General features: G+C 45.6%; 1 protein-coding gene across 1 annotated transcript in view; it reads right to left on the bottom strand.

Moving 5' to 3' along the window:
• The window catches only part of efl1 (elongation factor like GTPase 1), a 124,012-nt gene that overhangs the window by 101,499 nt on the left and 2,603 nt on the right, over positions 1 to 19,910 (bottom strand). Inside the window, exons 7-12 of the mRNA XM_063188826.1 lie at positions 18,829 to 19,076; positions 15,700 to 15,823; positions 11,701 to 11,780; positions 11,328 to 11,464; positions 9,095 to 9,217; positions 6,820 to 6,919 (exon numbers count right to left, since the gene is read on the bottom strand). Of these exons, the coding sequence (XP_063044896.1) occupies positions 6,820 to 6,919; positions 9,095 to 9,217; positions 11,328 to 11,464; positions 11,701 to 11,780; positions 15,700 to 15,823; positions 18,829 to 19,076 (812 nt within the window). The remainder of the gene's footprint in view (positions 1 to 6,819; positions 6,920 to 9,094; positions 9,218 to 11,327; positions 11,465 to 11,700; positions 11,781 to 15,699; positions 15,824 to 18,828; positions 19,077 to 19,910) is intronic.

Raw genomic sequence — 19,910 nt, 5'->3', positions numbered from 1 at the left:
AGAGTGCGCAAAAGGCCTCATCATTTTAATCACCCACAGTGACCCCAACCACAGACTCCCACAAACACCCAGGTCAGTCAGAGCTCAGGGTAATTAAAATAACAATAACGACTAGAGGAAACCATTACGTATATCTAATTACCGCAAACCCACAATTTGTAACATCTAAAGAGTAAAATTGCAACTTTCCTTTGTAGTGTTTTTTTTTTTTTTCCTCCAGACATCAAATGCTCCAAAGTAAACATTCTCGTCGTCTAGCGTAATCTTTACCGTGACCAGACCAGCGATGCTTGCTGGCTGGCTGGCTGCGCGAACACTAACGTCTTCGCCTTTGCCTTGCCTACTTGTTAGCGGAGACGGAGTACAGTGCAATATGAGGCTCTCCAACAACAACCTCCACTTCCCATAATATTCCCACATGTTGTGCAGGCGAGGCAATTAAGGCCAACACAAAGAGCCCTAATGGCTACCGCCCATCCTCTCCGCTTCCTGCGGCCATCTGCTTCCAATGACTCAACCCGACGCACCACTGTCACTCCGGCCTTTCAAGTGCACACACATGCACGCGCCGCCTGCCGCCATCTTGGATCCTTATAATCGTATTAGTATGTTGCACCCAGAAAGACAGATCAACCTACGTCCAACAACAACGACGACGACGACAAGTGCAGCCCCTGGCTGACAAGCCCAGAAGAGATTTATGAGGCCGATACGGCAAGCAGAACTTTATTTAAAGCTTGATGCTGGTTGTCCCCCCTTTAAAAAGAAAGAAGAAGCAGGCTAATCTTCCGCTACATCAATCCATCATGTTGCCGGGAGTGCATCACGACCCGGAGCCTGTCTTGTAGATTTTTTTTGGGTCCATTTTGCTTTAATGGGGGAAAAATGGAAAACAGGCGATGGAGAGAAACGGGTCGGCAGCAGAGCAGAGCCACAGACAGGTACTGTCTGTCTGAGAGAGGGAGAGAGAGAGAGAGAGAGAGAGAGAGAGAGAGAGAGAGAGAGAGAGAGAGAGAGAGAGAGAGAGAGAAAGAGAGGGAGGGGAGATAGGGAGAGAGGGAGGGAGAGAGGGAGAGAGAGAAAGAGCTGGAGATGTGGAGACGTCACAGTCACAAGTCACAGACGGTTTTCAGCGGGAGGCAGGAGGGATGGGAAACCACTTCCCGTGAAAAACAGTAGGCCCGAAGAATAAGGCACTTCAGCATGTCCCCACTGAGAGCCCAGGCTGGAATTATTTAGTTTTAAATCAGCTCGACATGTTAGAGAGAGAGAGAGAGAGAGAGAGAGAGAGAGAGAGAGAGAGAGAGAGAGAGAGAGAGAGAGAGAGAGAGACAGAGAGAGAGAGAGAGAGAGAGAGAGAGACTGTTAGCTTCAACAGGGTCCACCCACCCACTCACTTGCTGCTTTCGCTCAGAGAAATGGGGTCTTTCAAATAATAATAATAATAAATAAATAAATAAAAAGCGGAGAGAAGGATGTAAGAAACCACAGGCGAAGGCAATCTTGCCACCCCCTCACTCATACCCCCTCCGATTCAATGCCCTTCCTCTTCCTCTTCCCCACCCCCACCCTACATCCCTCACCTTCGCAGCACCATGCTTCCCCTGAACAAAGGACTTGTTCTGTGGGCCATGTGGCCCTAGCAGCAGGTCAGCACAGCAGTGTGTGTGTCAGCAGCGTAAACACTCCTAGTGCTCCATCTAGTGTCTACCCTCCACACAGGACCCTCACCCGTGATAACATCAAGGCTAACAGCCCACTGAGGGGTAAACAGGAGATGATCATGGAGGTGAAGAGGGGAAGAGCCGTAATATTTAGAAAGAAAGAAATGTAGAAAAGTGTTTGCCCTCCAGACCCCCATCCATGACTCAATCCTCACAGCCAACCGAGGGGTAGTGGTGAGTTGGAGACGAGGGCGTGTATATGCAGTACGTGCAGTCATGGATGGGTGGATGTGAGGATGGTGTGGGTATGCATGCAAGCTGCAAAAGAGTGGAATGTGTGGAGGGGATAGGCATCTAGATGGTTCAGACCCTTGGCCATGACTCAATCCTAATAGCCAATAGATAGCAGATGGCTAGGAGGGCAGGTTTGGTGGTGATGGTAGGTATGACGTTGATGGCTCAAGCAGGTGGTGAGGAGAGGTTAAATATAAATAGATATGAATGTAGGAAGCGCTTACGCTCAATACCCTTACCCATGACTCAATCCCAATAGGTGGACATGTCTGGGACAGTGGGTGTGTTGGAGAAAATACGTGTGATGAGGAGGATGTGACTGTACATGCAAGCAGGACAGTGTGGAAGTGACGAGGAAGGGGTTCAATTATCAATACAAATGCTCATGACTCAATCCCAATAGGTGGCCGAGGGGTAGTGGGTCCGAGATACTGTACATATGCGCGCAGGAAAGCAAGGCTTTGGGAGGGGGAGGAGGGCTTGTGTCTTCCCTCCACATCCGTACCTGTACGACTTAATCCAAATAGGTGGGATATGGTAGGGGGGTGAGTGGAATTGGAGGCCAGGACTTGGGCTTATACAGTAACTTCAAGCAAAGAGACTGCGGAAATGGGGTGGGGAGGAGGGCTTAGATATACATGCAAGGAGGAGGATGCAGAAGGGAGGAACAAAGTAGACACAAAAAAATGCCAAGGAGGAAGGTGGGGATCATGAAGAGGGAGGTGGGGACGTGGGGGCTTAGATATAAATACAAGCAGAGCAGGAATACTTTTGATTCAGACGCTCTGAATCTCAGCCAAAACCACATATCCTCGACCTTGAAGAAGGGAAATATTTTCAATGTGTGAACCTTTGGTATTGTTCCGCAATATGGAATCTTGCATTGAGGGGTTGCTTGCTACACTTATTCTACTGGAATGTCCAGTGCATTTAAGTACATTTGCAGCAGATGTGTTTATTCAGCATTGTAAGTGTATATCCTCTTCATTTATGGCACAGTAAAGAAAACATATTCAGCTGCATGGAAAATGTTTTGACAGATTTTTGTACCAAATTGAAAGAATAAAGTAAAGAGTTTTCCAGCCACAATGAGGCTTACTTAAAAGCTCATTTCGGCATTACCTCACAAACCCTAAAAGGGCTCACGGTTTGGCACCTGTGTTACCGTTTAATCGGCATGGGCAGATATGGGAGTTTGCGAACAACCTTTGTAGACGGCTAAAGCCTCTTTGTTATTTGATTCATGCATTCAGAGCCACTCTTCTCTTCCGAGATCCAAAACAAATTCAGAGTACCTTGCAGGCACACCGCGATTTCACGGACTGATATTTCAATCATGTCTTTTTTTATTTTTTGTAGACCGCAGGCCCATCTAAAAACCCAATGTTTATGTTTCCATAAATAATTCCAGGTGTAGTCTGAGGTAAAAGTTTGAATCATCAGGCTTGTTGCAATGACCGGCATCTTGTTTTTATTCAGTAACTTTCTTGTGTGACTATATGACATCTGCATTGCGAATCTGTTGATTCTCGATGGAATCTATTCCTCATTCTATTTGGCCATTTCCTGTGCCACTGGCTGCTGGGAGATTGCAAAAAGAACAGATCCACCCACATGCTTGCAGTTTGTTAAAGGGGCTCTGTTCTTCAAGTGCAGCTTCAATTTTTCACAACAATGTACAACAGTGTCAATCCTAATGTCAGGTTGGTTTTTAGCAGCCATTACTTTGAGTAAATCCTAGTTGTGCTTGAGTACTGCTGGCTGATGATTCCTGTGGATGCTCATGTTAGGTAGGTCCCGAAACAATGCTGCAGAGCACCACCATTGGTGTACTGAATACATAATAATGTAATAAGGTAATCTGTGACTTGTGTCGGGTTTGACCTGCTTGCCTGCTCTGCTGACATGTGGCTTTTGTTTGTGAATTTAACATTAAAACAATTACTTTTTTAAACATCTGAATTTGAATGAAGACTTTGTCTGCCTCACAAGTGCCTTTAAAAACGGCTCCCTTTAACAACTGGACTCCATGCTAACAAGTTAAATGGCCCATGACAAGTTAATGTAATGTTCGGAGACATTAAAATGAAAGCCTGAATTTTCACACATGCTATAATAATTATTACTGTGTTGGCTTTTCCTATTTCTGAGTCCATTACATTTGAAACTGCATATGTGAAATACACACAGTTAAATGTTCCTTATCTCCTGAGGTTGCACTTCCTTAGTTAGACATAATTTATACATAAAATGCAAAACTGCATTAAGAAACATAAAAATAATTATACTACATCGATTCACGTGACCAGTTTTCTATCAAGCAAAAATGGCAAACCTATAAGCAGTGCTATAATGCTTGATGAAATTCTACCAGTCAACAACAACACGAATCAGCCTAGGATCAGCATTTATTTAATTCCACAAACACTCAATCATGTCCACAGTCAATAATGTCCTTTGGTGAAGATCTGAAAATTGTGAACAGCTCTTTGTTTACCTTTAAAGGCGCAGTATGTAGGATTGTGGCCAGGGTAGGTATGCAACTATGCTGCTCATTGAAGCTGTGCTGCCTATTGCCAAATGTGATGTCTTCATGAATATTTACTAATATGGGGAGGGGGGGGGTGTAGGTGCTGGCGCACTGTGCTGGGGGATAGGTAGGGTGCCAGCGCCAGTTCGGCCCGTTTCCCCGACCTGTTCCCCTGCCTCCAACTGCTCTGTTTTCTTGTCCAAAAGCTTTGCTGCCCTGTCTCGATCAAGCCCCTAAAAAAGCCCCTAAAATAATGATAAAAGATTAACATATTGGAGACACTACTAACAACACTGACTTTTTTTTCGAGGATGTGCTTTTATTAATATATAATGTAATGAAACAGTGTCTTTATTTGTAGTATAATGTAATGTGAAGTGTGTTTATGTATTGACTGACATTTTGTCTGAGATAGCAGACTACCATACCAGTATAGCATCTCATTATTTGCGTCATCCTTGTACCGGGGCAAAATCATCCTGGATCAAAGCTCCCACAGTAGATGACTCACTGTGTGTGTGTGTGTGTGTGTGTGTGTGTGTGTGTGTGTGTGTGTGTGTGTGTGTGTGTGTGTGTGTGTGTGTGTGTGTGTGTGTGTCAATATGTGTGTGTGCGCACGCCAGTATATGTTTGTGTGTGTGTGTGTGCTTGTGTGTGTGAAGACGATGCGTGTGCGTTTGTAGACGGGGCGTGTGTGTTTGTAGACGGTGCGTGTGTGTGTGTGTGTGTGTGCCAGTGCGGTGGTAAAGGGGCATCTGGCAGCCAGTGCAGTGCTGGGCAGAGGGGGAGCAGAGCTTCAGGGGAGGAGGGGGGGGGTGATATGTGGACTTATCCCCTTATATCGCCCTTATATCAACACACACACACGTAGGCACACACACACACACGTACACACACACACGTAGGCGCACACACACACACACACACACACACAGACACACACACACGCACACACACACCTGCACACACACACACACACAACTCGTCGGACTCGTCCTCCTCACACAAAACACACAAGCAAACACACACAGATACACACTCACACCCCCACTGCACCTTACACACACACACGCTCACACCACTCCCCGACCCCATCCAACTCCTGGTCCAGCACCTGCTGTAGATCAAAGGGCACTGGCAAACGTTAAAACATCAGGGAAGTCAGCCAGCAGCAGGAGCCTGTGTGTGTACGTGTGTACGTGTGTGTGTGTGTGTGTGTGTGTGTTGGTGTGTTGGTGTGTTGGTGTGTTGGTGTGTTGGTGTGTTGGTGTTCGCGCGCGCGCGAGCGTGTGTGTGTGTGTGTGTGTGTGTGTGTGTGTGTGTGTGTGTGTGTGTGTGCACCGCCACCACCTGCACCTGAGATGGGATCAGCACCCCTCAGCTCAGCTCAGCTGCTCCGCTGACGCATGAGATGCATGTGTGGAGAGACACACCCATAGAGACATGCAAATGTATGCGAACACATGCTTAGTCACACACTGCAGACGTGCAAACATGTACCTACCTACAGATATTTAATCCAGATTATAGATAATTCAGTAGATTACAAAACAAATAAAATATGATAGATGACATGGTGACATATGATTTGTACAGTTGACATTGCACAAACATGTATACATTGTGCACAAAAATAAAGAAGAAAAAATTGATGCGAGGTGCGCCCCCCTTTTCTTTGATTCTAAGTATTCATTTGGGACAGCACCCTTAAAAGTTATCAAGAAACCTGAGTGAAGTCTGCTACCTACTTGATTGACAAACATGTATACATAAATGATCCTCAACTCTACTCTTCTCTACATACTGTACATGCACACATGCACACGAGACCGCACATGCGCGCGCATGCCCGCGCCCACTTAAAAAGGGGATAGAAAAGGGGGGAGAAAACCCAATCTCAAAAATAGAATATGCCGTGTTTGGAGAACGAGGTTTCATGGAAGAGGAAGAATGTAAATAATCAATGAGTCAGCCTGGCAGTGGAGAAGCCGAGGAGGTCTGTTGGTGTTGGGGCCCGCGTGCGTGGCGAGAGACAGGGAAGACAGGCCGGCCTGCCGAAGTGTCAGACGTGGGAAACGAACGCAGAAAAAAAGGTGGTGGGCAAAGAAGATAGAGACCAGAGACCATCTGATGGAGTCTAACACTTTCTTTTTTTCCATTTTCTATCCGTCCCTCTCTCTCTCTCTCTGTCCTTCTCTCTCTGTCCTTCTCTCTGTCCTTCTCTCTCTCTTTCTCTCTCTCTTTCTCTCTCTCTTTCTCTCTCTCTCTCTCTCTCTCTCTCTCTCTCTCTCTCGCCTAGTGGTCTCAGCCACAGTCGGATCAGTCACGTACCTCTGCTTGTTTTGTGGCAGCACCTTCGAATCCACAGCAAACATCTTGGATACAAACACAATCACTGGGGCTGTGTCTTCATTCGAGCACTCCAGGAAAGCTGTCAAGGACGGAGAACAAAGAAAAAAAAGAAAAGAAAAGGAAAAAAAAAACAATGAAAGAAAGCTGTTGAGATAAAGAAGTCAGAAGGAAAACAGAATGAAGCCAAAATGTTTTCTAAGCCTATAGCTGCTTGGTATGCTGAGCCTGCCAGCAGTTTGACTTCATAGCAGAATTTGTGTGTGTGTGTGTGCGTGCGTGCGTGTATGTATGCGTGCTGCAGCCCAGCGTGAGCGCCACAGTCAGGGGAGAGGAGTACCAATGTGAACTTCCCCGCACACGGGGGTGAATCGGTAATAAAGCCCCAAAATGAATGTCATAAAGCCGGGAAGTCACACATCTCCGGCCAGTCCAAACACAAGCCTGGATGCCCTTTTGCCAACGACGCGGCCAGCCAGCCAGCCAGCTCACACGAGCCACGGGGCGCTGCCTTTTACACTAAGCAGGGCTGAACTGAGAGCTGAGAGCAGAGCAGAGCTGGGCAGAGTTGGGGAGGAAACAGATGGGAACCAGAGGAGGGGGTGAAAGAGAGAGGAGACTCTCTCCCTCTCTGTATATCTATCCATCTATCTATCTATCTCCATCTCCTCCTTTCAACCCCCCTCGTCTTGCTTTCTTTCCAACTCGACTTCTCAATCCATCTCTCAATCTTCTCTCTCTGTCTCTCGCCCTCCCTCTCTCTCTCTATCTTCATCTCTCTCCCTCCGTGTCTCTCTCTCTCTCTGGCGCATGGATCTGGAATACTTTGGAAAGATGCACCGCCTGCCAATATCGCAACCTATGGCCAGATCCTGAAGTCGCCTTGGCGGATGGAATTTCACACAAGCTGCTGATGAAATGAAGAAATGAAAGCCTGGAGGAAACATAAATAGAGTCGTAAAAAGTCTGACATGACACGAGGCCTGCACTGAGAGGCCATTAAAACGGCTGGTCAAAGCAACCGCCCCCTCCACACGCGCATGCACACACGCACGCACACACACACACGCATAACCACGCACGCACAATCCAGCAAAGATCAAACGGCTTCTTTCACACAGGTGCTGATAAAGCACAAGCTGTGAAAAAAAAAAATTAAGTTGAATTCTTTGATGAATAAACTCCACCTCATTATATGAGCACACACTATAGTGTACATAATGACTCTCGACACACTAATTAATTCACTGTAAAAGGGAGTGAGTGTCAGATAAACTATGTCTGTATATTTACAATACAGTATACCAGGGATGTCAAACTCAGGCCCGGGGGCCAAATTTGGCCCGAGGAGCCATTTTATTCGGCCCGCGAGATCATTTCAAAGTCTATTATAGTTGGCCCACATACACCATCAATGTATAGCATAATATGACTTGAACATGAAATTTGCTGTGTCACAGGATGTGTAGACACATTTGAACTAACAAATATGATGGGAAACAGTGTAGGCCCTATAAGTATGAAGTGTATGCATGCACGATTTTAGTGCATTTTTAAAATGTATTGAGTTCGGCCCGCGACTTCGTTCCAGATTTTGATTTTGGCCCTCAGTCAATTTGAGTTTGACACCCCTGCATTATACGTATTCAACAGATCATTTCAGTACAAGGAGAGGAGAGGACAGCGCCCCTGAAACAATTCTTGATGCTTGATTTAGGGGATTTCAGTCATGGATGACAATGCAGAGCAATAGCTATATACAGTACATGTACTTCCGCACCAACAACCTTCCTACTTGAAGGATATTCCAACCTGCAATCGCAAGACCAGCTACCATGAGACCACAGATGGCAAACACTATAATACGTTCAATGACTGTACTTTATGATTAACAGAATTATTATAACTGATTATTAATTGTCATCCTCAACAACGTCATCAACAACATCATCAGCCGCATGAACATCAATAACAATAATAATATTGTTGTTGTCATTGTTATTATTATATCAGAACAGTGATGGGCAACAATCCAGTGTCAAGTTACAATCCAGTGCCACATATTCCAAATGACCTGGTTTTACCTGTCCTTTTCAACCAGGTGATTGCTCTGAGTTAATGAATTGAATTAGACAGGTAAAACCACGTCCATTTGGACAATGTGGCACTGGACAGTAGCTAATGAATCCAGGTTGCCCATCACTGCACTAGAAGATATGCAAGTCTATGGGACGAGAACAGGCCTATGGATGCTCACCTCTCTTCAGCTCCTGGGTCTGCTCTGGGAGGGATTCGAAGCGTCGTGCTCCCACGCTCATCAGCTTCTCTACCCGCTCTGCAGCCATGTCCAGGGGACTAGGCAGCTTCTCACACACCATAGCTACAGCAGCCAGCGTTAAGGAGATACACCTACTAGAAGAGACTCACAGAGCCTAGAGAGAACAGCCAGCACAACACTTTATCATAGGAGAAAAAAAACAAGAAGCACTCAGAGAGCGCAGACCTCCGCCAAGGAAGCTGCTCGATACATTTGACCATGTTACACCCTAAAGGTCAGATTAGACTTCTGCAACTGCGCTCGTCAAAACTCGCGTGGGAGTGGCCACGAACCAACATTGTATTCATGCATCTGCGAGTTCTGCGAGGTCCGAGGTCTCGTCGCGAGCCACATTTGAAATTGCACGATTAGGATACTTTCACTACATTGTAAGCACTGCGGTCATTATTAAGCAATGTTGCTTTCTATCCCGGTTAGCTAGGTATTTCCACAAAAATTGCAAAGGCAATGCACTGGTATCATTATTTGACATACCCAGTCTGTTTTCACGAGCAGAAAATGCAAGCATGTAAAGACAGTTGATTCTGCCTATGTGTGTTTACATTCGGTGGAGGAACGGTAGTAAAACTGCAGGCATTGTGCCACGAGTGTTCAACTGATGCATTGTTTGTTACTTAGCTTGTAGCTTCGTGTATTTACACACATTTACACACAGGGCATTAATAAAGTTTTTAACAGAATACAGATCTGCTCTCGCAAACTACTGGCATTGCGCTGCCACCAGAACAGAAGGAAGTAGCGAGAGGACCAATCATAGTGCCTTTTTGTCTGCGTACTCCGCGTCCGTCCGACGGATAGTTAGAATTTTTTCGAGGCGCTCGACGACGGGCGCAGAGCCTCTGAGAGGGGGGCGTGGACTCGCACAGACAGAAAACGGACGGACGCAGATTCTATGCGTCCGAAGCATAAATCTAGCTTAAGTCTTTCTGCCTTGTTTTTGTGCTGTTCCCGCAATTCAATTTCTGGTCACTAGGGGGCGTCTAGAATGGTGAAGAATCTTTTGAAAAGTCCTTGTTCCGCTTCGTGATTCGGATCACCGCCAGCTAACAGCTCCACAAAGTTTTGTCCAAATCAGTTGATTAGTTTTTGAGTTATCCTGCTAACAGAATCTTTAAAAAAGTCCTGGTTCCGGTTCGTGATCCGGATCACCACCAGAATTTAATCACTTGTTCCTTGGGTCATTATCAACAACTCCACAAAGTTTCGTCCAAATCAGTTGATTAGTTTTTGAGTTATGCTGCGGACAAACAAACAAACAAACAAACAAACAGACAGACAAACAAACAAACAGACAGACAAACAGACAGGCCAACACAACCGGAGGTAAAAGGAGGTCCTTGGTGGAGGTAAAAAGGCTGCAGATTCATTGTTAGTAATATTACTGATTCTGTGTCAGAATTAAACCATTAAAATACTTACAGGGCGATTATTATGACTAATTCTGCGCCAGAACTCATGAAAATCTAAAATCTTATCTAAAATTGATATGACTATTTACTTGCAAATGTTAAATGTTACCCTACTGTCCCATACATTACTTCAGGCACCATAACAGTTAAGGAGCTTCAGCCAAGAAGCGTAGCCAAAACACTTCATCATGGACAGGTGGAAAAACCCATACCACAATATATATTGGGGTTATCACCGGTGCAGAATTTCCCTGCATACAAACAAGCTCATGAATAACCTTGCATACAACGACAGTATAAAATGTTGAAAAGGAAGGGAGTTGACTCCAACTGCTAAAAAAGAAAGATACAGAGCAAGAAACAGGGACAAAGTATCTCAATCATACTGACGTCAGTGATGTTTGTTGTCCCTTTTTGTTGCCTTTCTTGCTATGCCGAAGCATCTAGATTTAAATTGGTTGAGGACTGAGGTAGACAAGCTGATTGAGAAAGTAGAATGTAGTCCACATTGAATTTGGCTGTACAGAGAAGTAGATAAACTGATTGAGGGGAAAGTAAAAATTCCTGCCACGTATTCCATGCTTAACACCAGTCATTTGATTTATCACCAAAAGATCAGCTGGTTCAGCGACTTGTTGGGGAAAAAAAATATATGTGGCAGCACTATTGACTTCCTGGACATGGTGTGTTCTGCAGTTGGATGTGCGTTGCTTTACAGTAAGGCTTTCACAGAGGAAGGATACAGAGCACCGCCTGTGACAGAGGCAGCCACTGACTGCAGATGGCGCTGAGGAGCACTTTGGGGTCCGAGTGCCGCAGGTCCCTGGTGGCCACCTTCACCCCCAGAGAGGCCACCATCTTCTCCACCTTCTCCTTGTCCCTGCGGATACAGTGACACGGCTGTCATCGGTGTGTCAGGATTCCCGGGGTAACACATAGTGCAAAACACATGCGCACGCACGTGCGCACACACACACACACACCTATTGTACATACATGCACACACAACACACAAATGTACACATGTACAGAAGAACACACACGCACACACGCACACACACAGCACGCAAATACACAGGGCTCTGAGTGACATGCTACAGGCCATTAATAGCGCACCTTCTCGTGACGACAGCGTCGTACAGACTCCAGATGTTGTCAAGGACAAGCTGTACGAAGAGAGGCTTTTTCCCTTTGAACTGTGGGAGATGGAGAGATGGGGAGAGAGGAGAAGAAGAAGAAGAAGAAGAAGAAGAAGAAGAAGAAGAAGAAAGGTCTTCAACATCCAGCAGCTGTTCAAACACACACGCAGTCAACATACATCATATTAGAGGGCCTACCGAGCCCGGGGAAAAGTGATATCTTTTGTATGTCAATAAAAAGACAACCACCAATCGAGAGTTGAGCCTGCCATGACCACATGTGAATTTAAAAAAAAAAAAAAAAAGCTAAACCCAAAGCCCACAGTCTGGTGTTTCTGTCGGCTTCTCTCTTTCAAACAGCTGGACATTAATTGCCGATGGAAAATGGCTGGTATTTATACAGCCAAGCATGTCTCTACTCGGTCAAGCTCGCACTCAAAAGCACTTTACCAGTTCTGTGCAGACCGCTCTCACCTCGATCAGGGCACAGACTTGACAGATTTCATCAGAAATACCAGTAAAGCGAGCACAGGGACTAGTTGACCACAGACGCCCTTTAAGGTCCACTGCCTTCTGGAAAGATACTGTGACACCAGGTCAGGGAGACTAAAAGGTTCTCTTGGTATGAGAACCCCGTCCTGAATACCAGAAATGGACAACCCAGGCTCGGAAAGTTCAAGTTCTGCCACATACTGGTTGCATAGGTTCAACTAAGCAGTTGATTGTACATATTTAGCCCAACCCTTCAGCCAGGTTTATGTCCTATGCCCTAAAAAGTTAGTAACTACAAGACAACAGGCAGAGCCTATACGGTACAGAACTTGTACTTTCTCCAACCAATGTTCCCGACTCTGCTTCTTGTACCAGTTCCCCATTGCCTACCTGCCTTCTCATCCAGGGCTGTAGATGTCCTGTGCCCTAGAACATTTGTGCAGTACAACCAAGACAACAGGCTGAACAAATACAGTACAGTAGAAGCATTTTTTTTTTTTTACTGTTTCCAATTATGCATCTCTGCTTCCTAAAACACTGGTTCCCTCCTCATGCCCTAACTTTCTCCTCGTTCAGGCCTGTTCAATCCAGGGCACGTATGGATAACCTCCGAGTCGCTCGTCCGTGCAAACTCTCGCCCAGGGAAATCGATGCGTGTAACTGCAGGTCGGGAGCAAGCGGTGCGGCACGTTGGTGAGGTGTAAACACTGCCGTGCCCTTGATTGATCTGCCCTGGCCAGAAACACCACCTGACAAGCAGCAGCCCGCTAAACATTACAGTACGACTCTAATGGGCGAGTAAACGAGACTGTGTTGCAGCCGCACAGATTTTGGCTGGAAACACGCTTTTTGTTGTGTAAGCTGTGCAAGTGTAATCTCCAGAGTACAGTACTTTTTGGCAAATAAAATGTTGCACTAATACTGCGGAAATTACACTGATTATACTTGCTTCAAGGGAAAATGCATCCTGAACAACCAGACCGCTGTCTACTGCTGATAAACACCATCACCATTTACACATCGGTCTATGTCTCCATAACAGCTGATTTCAAGCCTTTAGTCCAAGTTCTGCCACTGCCTATAGCTGATTCAGGACACAGATTTGCATTTACAATGTGGTATACAGTGATGTAGTAAAGGTGGGGTGGCGTCCGCGCCAAATGTCTTATCCTGTGCGTATCGCTCGGTGCGTAATTCCAAGAGCAGTATGATAAAGGGAAGAAAGGAGTCGCACACTGGAGCTGGATGCAAAATCAAAAAATGTATTAAACAAAGCCGAAAAAATGTAAATAAAACCGACAGACAGGGGACAAACGTTTCGGGTCTAGCCCTTCATCAGTGTTCCCAGTTTGCCAAACTGGGAACACTGATGAAGGGCTAGACCCGAAACGTTTGTCCCCTGTCTGTCGGTTTTATTTACATTTTTTCGGCTTTGTTTAATACATTTTTTGATTTTGCATCCAGCTCCAGTATACAGTGATGTAAAATGTGCCTTTCATTATAACTGCTGGTTAGACTAAATCGTTCTCCACCTCGTACTCTTTTCCAGTGACACAATGTCCTCTTTTATTACCGTGAAACTGTTCCAAAGCATTCTGTGTAGGGGGTGACCACACATTTCTGCTTTTGGTTATCTTATCCCTTATATAAAACACAAGGAAATACACTTTGTTCCCTGGTTTTTGTGGCTAAGACATGGCTAATTTTAATGATATTGACAGCCCAATTGGAAATATCCCTTGTTCTGTGCCAGACAAAAAGCAAAAAGTGTCCCTGGTTTGAATCCCAGCACAGTCTGGTCACCCAACCATCAAGCCAATTGTAAATGAGGTCAACGAAACCGAACGATGCGCAGAAGCCAAAATCAGTACTGCCGTGTCTCCATTATAAATCAAAAAAATGCAGAAAAGCCAACAGCCATCTTGCTTATCCATTATAGTCACATGGTAATGCAGATGCTCCGTCAGCCGAGGAGACGCACATCAAGCTTCATTATGTTCAGCTGAGCTGGGGATGGCTGTGGAGCAGTGTGTGTGTGTGTGTGTGTGTGTGTGTGTGTGTGTGTGTGTGTGTGTGTGTGTGTGTGTGTGTGTGTGTGTGTGTGTGTGTGTGTGTGTGTGTGTGTGTGTGTGTGTGTGTGTGTGTGTGTGTGTGTGTGTGTGTGCGTCCGTGCCCTATCCTGCCAGAATGCAGTGGTGGCAGTGGGGAAGCTCTTCTTATGTATGGATCTATCTATCATGCTGTCTGTGGGCTCACACTCTAGCAGGGATAACAGTGGAGGCAGTGGAGTACTAGCAGAGAGAACAGTACGACCATGTCAACTCACACGCCACCCACCAACCAACCTACCCACTCACTCACCTACCCACCTACTCACCACCACACAGCCACCCACTCACCCGCCACCCACTTTCCCACTCATTCAAGAGGCCGCTGAGTGACTGGAGTGCAGCCCATTACCATAGGAGAGTCTGCATTACTTTACATTTACATTCATTACAGGCACAAATGGCACTCGAGACGCTGAGCCATCACCATCACCATCATCAGCGCCAGGCAGGCGAGCACCGCAAGCAACGCCAAACCACTTCAGACTGCCAGCCAGCCAGTATACATCACAGCGGGGGACGCCCATGCACAGTCAGCCGGTGAGAACAAAGCAGGTCTCAGGGCACAGAGGCAACGGGTCTGGGCTGCCGGCCCATTAAAACGCTGGTACAGGACTGCTAGGGTTGGATATGGCGGTATGGGGCTAATGGGGGCTACCTAGTCACCAGCTCTCCCCTACATAAACAGGTACCAACTAAACAGGTATGGCACAGCGGAGACATAAACAGCAATCGCTCAAACACTAACTAGGTGAGCTGCTGAGTGTCTTTTCATGTGCGTATGCCATGCATGTACAAGCCTGAAGCACACCACTGGTGTGTTTAGTGGTATAGTAAAAGCCACATATGTCATAATAATAACAGTGTAGTAATACAGTAAGAGACACAGGCAGCCATTTGATGTGCATAATATAAGAAAAAACACATATTTACATTGCACACACTGATGTCTTGCCTCCAAAACTGTGTTATTGCAGAAGTTTTTCAAGGCTGGGTGCCCTTTCACCATCTCTGCTATTGCTACAATGTTTCAACACAACATTTTAATTAGAAGGTGCCAAAGTCCTTGCGGTCAAATCATTTTAACGTAAAAATCAACAGTTTTAGGAGTGAAGTAAGAATGTGGGAATATTGTTTTCTTTTAGAAGCTCGGCCATTTATGTCTCGCCCCAACTGCAATTTTCTGGACGTGCACACGTTTTCACCTTAAGCCGGCAGGATAAAAAATAAGCCAAATCATATCCCCCTGTGCCTGAACCAGAATAATGTGTGTTGAGACATTAATCCATTAATTCAGTTGGATGAGTTTTTGTGGCGGGCGGAATCGTCGGTGCCCAACAAAGCCTCCCGCCTCTCTCTCTCTCTCTCTTCTTCACCTGAGCTCCTTTCATGATCCTCTTGGCTTTGAGGTTCAGGTAGTAATCCCCCCACAGTGTCTTCAGCAGGACGTCGGAGCGGATCCCCATCTTTTGACTGTAGATCTGGGCAAACTGCTGAATGCTGAAAGCAGACAGAAACACAAGTTTGCCAGTTAGTTAGTTAGTTACGTTTGTTTGTTGTCACCTTGTGGAAATGTGTTTGGGAAAGAGATAGACATAAATATTTATTGGTTCTTGTGGAAAACTGTTCGGCGTCGTACTGGCGTACTAAGGCAAAGGGCTCTAACTGCATATTTTGAGAAAATTGAGTGTAGACAGAAAATTGTCTTCATAAGACCTTTTTTGTGACAAATCTTTTGTGGTCCAACTGTGTCCTGTTTTAGCGATATTGCTATGTCAAAGATGTCTAATGTCTAAAGCATTGAGAGACACACGGTCCCTTTATATTACAAAGGTCACCGAGGCTAATACACATATGGCCATATAAAACGTACTGTACAATACATATACAAATGTGCAGCATATATAGAGACAGATTTACATAGATATGCATGTTGTTACTTAAAACAAAACACATACATGGATGGAGCTAGGGCTGAGCAATTCAGCAAACTGACAACCACATGCATTTGGCCACGATGACTAATTATCATTGAGTTTATGTCTTTATAATTGATTCTGTATGTAATCATGTACTGTTCTTTGAAACATGATCGGTCCCGTCATCCTGGCCAGTCTAGTCAAAATAGATTTGAAGTTGTATCATACAGCCTTGCAGACTGATATGAAAATATCTGTTGCTATGACATCTTTTTGCAATTTCACCCCACCCTAGGTATAAACATCCACCTCTCCACCATCTCAGAAGACATGGGGCTGTGTGATCTTTCTAGAACTCCCTCTCTCACATACACACACACACACACACACACACACACACACACACACACACACACACACACACACACACACACACACACACACACACACACACACACATACACACATACACACACACACACACACACACACACACACACACACACACACACACACACACACGCACACACACACACACACAGGACTGAGTCAGCCATGTAAACGCACACCTCTAGCCCGACGCAAACTCTTGCGAACTTGAGTGCCATGTCACGCTATGCTAAGCTATGCAATGCCAGTGGCCATGTTTGCCCCCTCCTTTATTTATTCATTATTTATTTATTATTTATTGTTTATGGCGAATAATAAGCAGACCGAGTGTTAACTCTGACCACCTACTCAGGCTTCCATCAGGCTGTTCAATTCAGCTCAGCTCAGGCCAGCCCGGTGGTGCCAGCGAGCGAGCGACCGACTGCCTGACTGCCTGACTCATCTGTCTGCGTGGGAGAGGAGATGAGACTGTCATGTCTGTCACCTCCACGCTGCCAAGACCACTCGCACCGCCACTCATCGCATCACGCCACACAGACAACATGCCATTCATAACAAAGCGCTCATCATGTACAGACAAGAGTTACCCTTAGAGATGCAAAATAAAATAACAACAATTTAATAAATAATTACATCCCAGACATAAAGTCTGTCCGGCTTCCAGTAGTCTCCCAGGGGAGGAGGGTAGACGGAGGAGGAGGAGGAGGAGGAGGAGGAGGTGGTGGTGAGATGGTACAGAAGAGGGAAGAGGGCAAATGTTCTTGGATGAAAGACGTTAGTCGTTTATTTAAATTGCCTTATTTATGCTTTTGAACAGTAACCAAACTGACAGTGAAGCTTAGACAATGAAATTGGGCTCTTTGTTCATATCTCTCTCTCTGTCTCTCTCTCTACCTGGGATAGGTCTACCCACCACAGAGCAGAACAGAGCAGAGCAGTACAGCGCCGAGCAGGGTGGCGTAGGAGCACAGGAGCCTCTCCCTGGAGGTCATTATGCAAGCGAGCGCTCGCTCGCCCAAATGAGCCGCCCCAGCCCGCTATGCTCTGCTCTGCTCTATTCCGCTCGGCCCGCCGTGTACCGCTGACCTCGACTGGAGCAGAGCAGCCCGTAGACGCTTCGCTTCTCTGCCAGCTAAAATAAATCAGTGCCCTGGTTGAGAGAGAGAGAGAGAGAGAGAGAGTGTGTGTGTGTGTGTGTGTTTGTGTGTGTGTGTGTGTGTGTGTGTGTGTGTGTGTGTGTGTGTGTGTGTGTGTGTGTGTGTATACTACAGTCTCTCCCTCCCCCATTAAAAAAGTTTTTTTTTCTCTTTTAACTTTGCCAAACAAAAAAATGCAGTCCATTAGTGTCCTCTGGTCCGGCCCTGTCCATTCCTGAGGGCTTTTATCTGTCCGTTACTCAACATGCTTAATTGTACTTCAAAGTGAAGAGGAGGAGAATGAAAGTGCTGTGCTCACTTATCCCAGATAGATAACAGGGAAAGCACAGCACTCATCCCCCCCTCTCTCATCACTAAGCACAAGCTGCGCACATCTACAGTACCACAAAATGGACTGACATTACCACAATATTTGGAGTGGTATTAAATCTCTGGTGTCTTCTCAAGTGATAGGTTCTAGTTACTAATTTTAACAAACCTATTTAGCCTGAACAAATAGTTTCACCAGTTCTGGTGCAACAGCTACACCTGCATTCAAAATAATTATGTGACAAGAAGCCGTTTGACCAATCCCATATCTCTTTTCCAAGAGCTCCACCTTGTGGCTCTTTTGTGAATTACTGCTGCACACGCAGAATTAAACAATGGAAAAGATCAAGGCACAACCATTCTGTCAAGGAAAATGCACAAGGATAAAGGGATGCAACAAGAAAAGTGTATTGTTGCATGCACAGCTATACTGAGTATAATAGGACCTTTAGATGTTTTGTTCATGCATTTACATTGGTGTTTGTCATCAAAAACAGGGTATGTGGAGGAGGAGTCAAGTCCATTGTATTGGCAAATGCATACTCGGTAGAGTAGAATGCAACATTCTTGGCTTTCCATCTAAATCAGGCATAAAAGGGGGGTAAAACTTGTAGAATGCAGCCGAGGAATGGATACCTAATGAAAGGCAGAGGAAGAGTAGGTGATGAGGTATACGCTGCATAGTGTGTATACAGTACACGCCCGTACGGGGTAGTGATTTAGTACATACCAAAAGCCCCATCCATCGATGGCACTGGCGAACACCACATTGCCCTGGTCGGGGGAGAAGTAGAGGTGCGAGTCATCCGTCTCCTCCAGGCCCGCACTCCAGTCGTACACCTGCTCCCCTCCACCACCACCTCCGCCGCCACCTCCTCCTCCATCACTGCTGTCGATGGGAGCCTGCTTCTGGGCCTCCTTCTCCGCTCGATCCTCCAGCACTTTGGAGGTGAAGAGGGAACCCGTCACAGCATTTACCTGCAGCAAGAACCACAATAGTGGATCAAAAGTCATCTGAAAATTTGGCAACGGCAGTAGGCCTCTTGGTTTGATTTTCTGTCTGCGTTTTCGCATTTATTTTAAGACTTGGCAGTGATAAGGCAGTCCCTGTAAAGACACATCCAGCTACTGTAACATTAACTTGCCTCAATTTCACACTTACAATACATGGGTGGGAGACGTGACGCCCTGTTTTTTCGTAACATTGGTTAAAAACCTACAAAACTGTTATTTTCCTTTAAAAAACAAATCAATCAATCAATCAATCAATCAAGAGTTTATTGTCATTGTCAAAAAGGCAACGAAATTGTGTTTCGGGTACAATACTTAGTAGCAGCATAAACTAATACAAAGTTTAGTACACCTGGGACGAACTGCGCACTGCGCGCATCCACTTTCACAAATCTTGGTTTTAGACAAGTAGTAGACAACATTGGGTAAGGATGAGGAGAAAAAGATTCCATAGCTCCACATTGCAAACACAACATCAAGGCATAGAACAAAAAACCTCATTATGGCTATAAGCAGTGGAGACGCAGACATTGTACAAAACCGGGGGGAGGGGGGGGGGGGGGGGGGGGGGTGGGGGGGTCAGAAAGCGCGGAGGATGTCAATGAAAGAAGATGTGGTACATTATGTTTCATATTAGTCTTAGATGAGAAGAAACATTCTTGTTAAGATTTATGTAAAGGTTTATATGTCAAATTTCCTGCGGTGTGACTGTAACATTAATGAAACAATATATAATAATATATATATAAATTAACCAACAACATTTTGAATAATGTATGAAGCATTTGGCATGATTGCATA

The sequence above is a fragment of the Engraulis encrasicolus genome, chromosome 22, assembly GCF_034702125.1.
Source record: "Engraulis encrasicolus isolate BLACKSEA-1 chromosome 22, IST_EnEncr_1.0, whole genome shotgun sequence".
Taxonomy (NCBI): Eukaryota; Metazoa; Chordata; class Actinopteri; order Clupeiformes; family Engraulidae; genus Engraulis; species Engraulis encrasicolus.
This window is presented reverse-complemented; position numbering and strand designations above follow the sequence as displayed.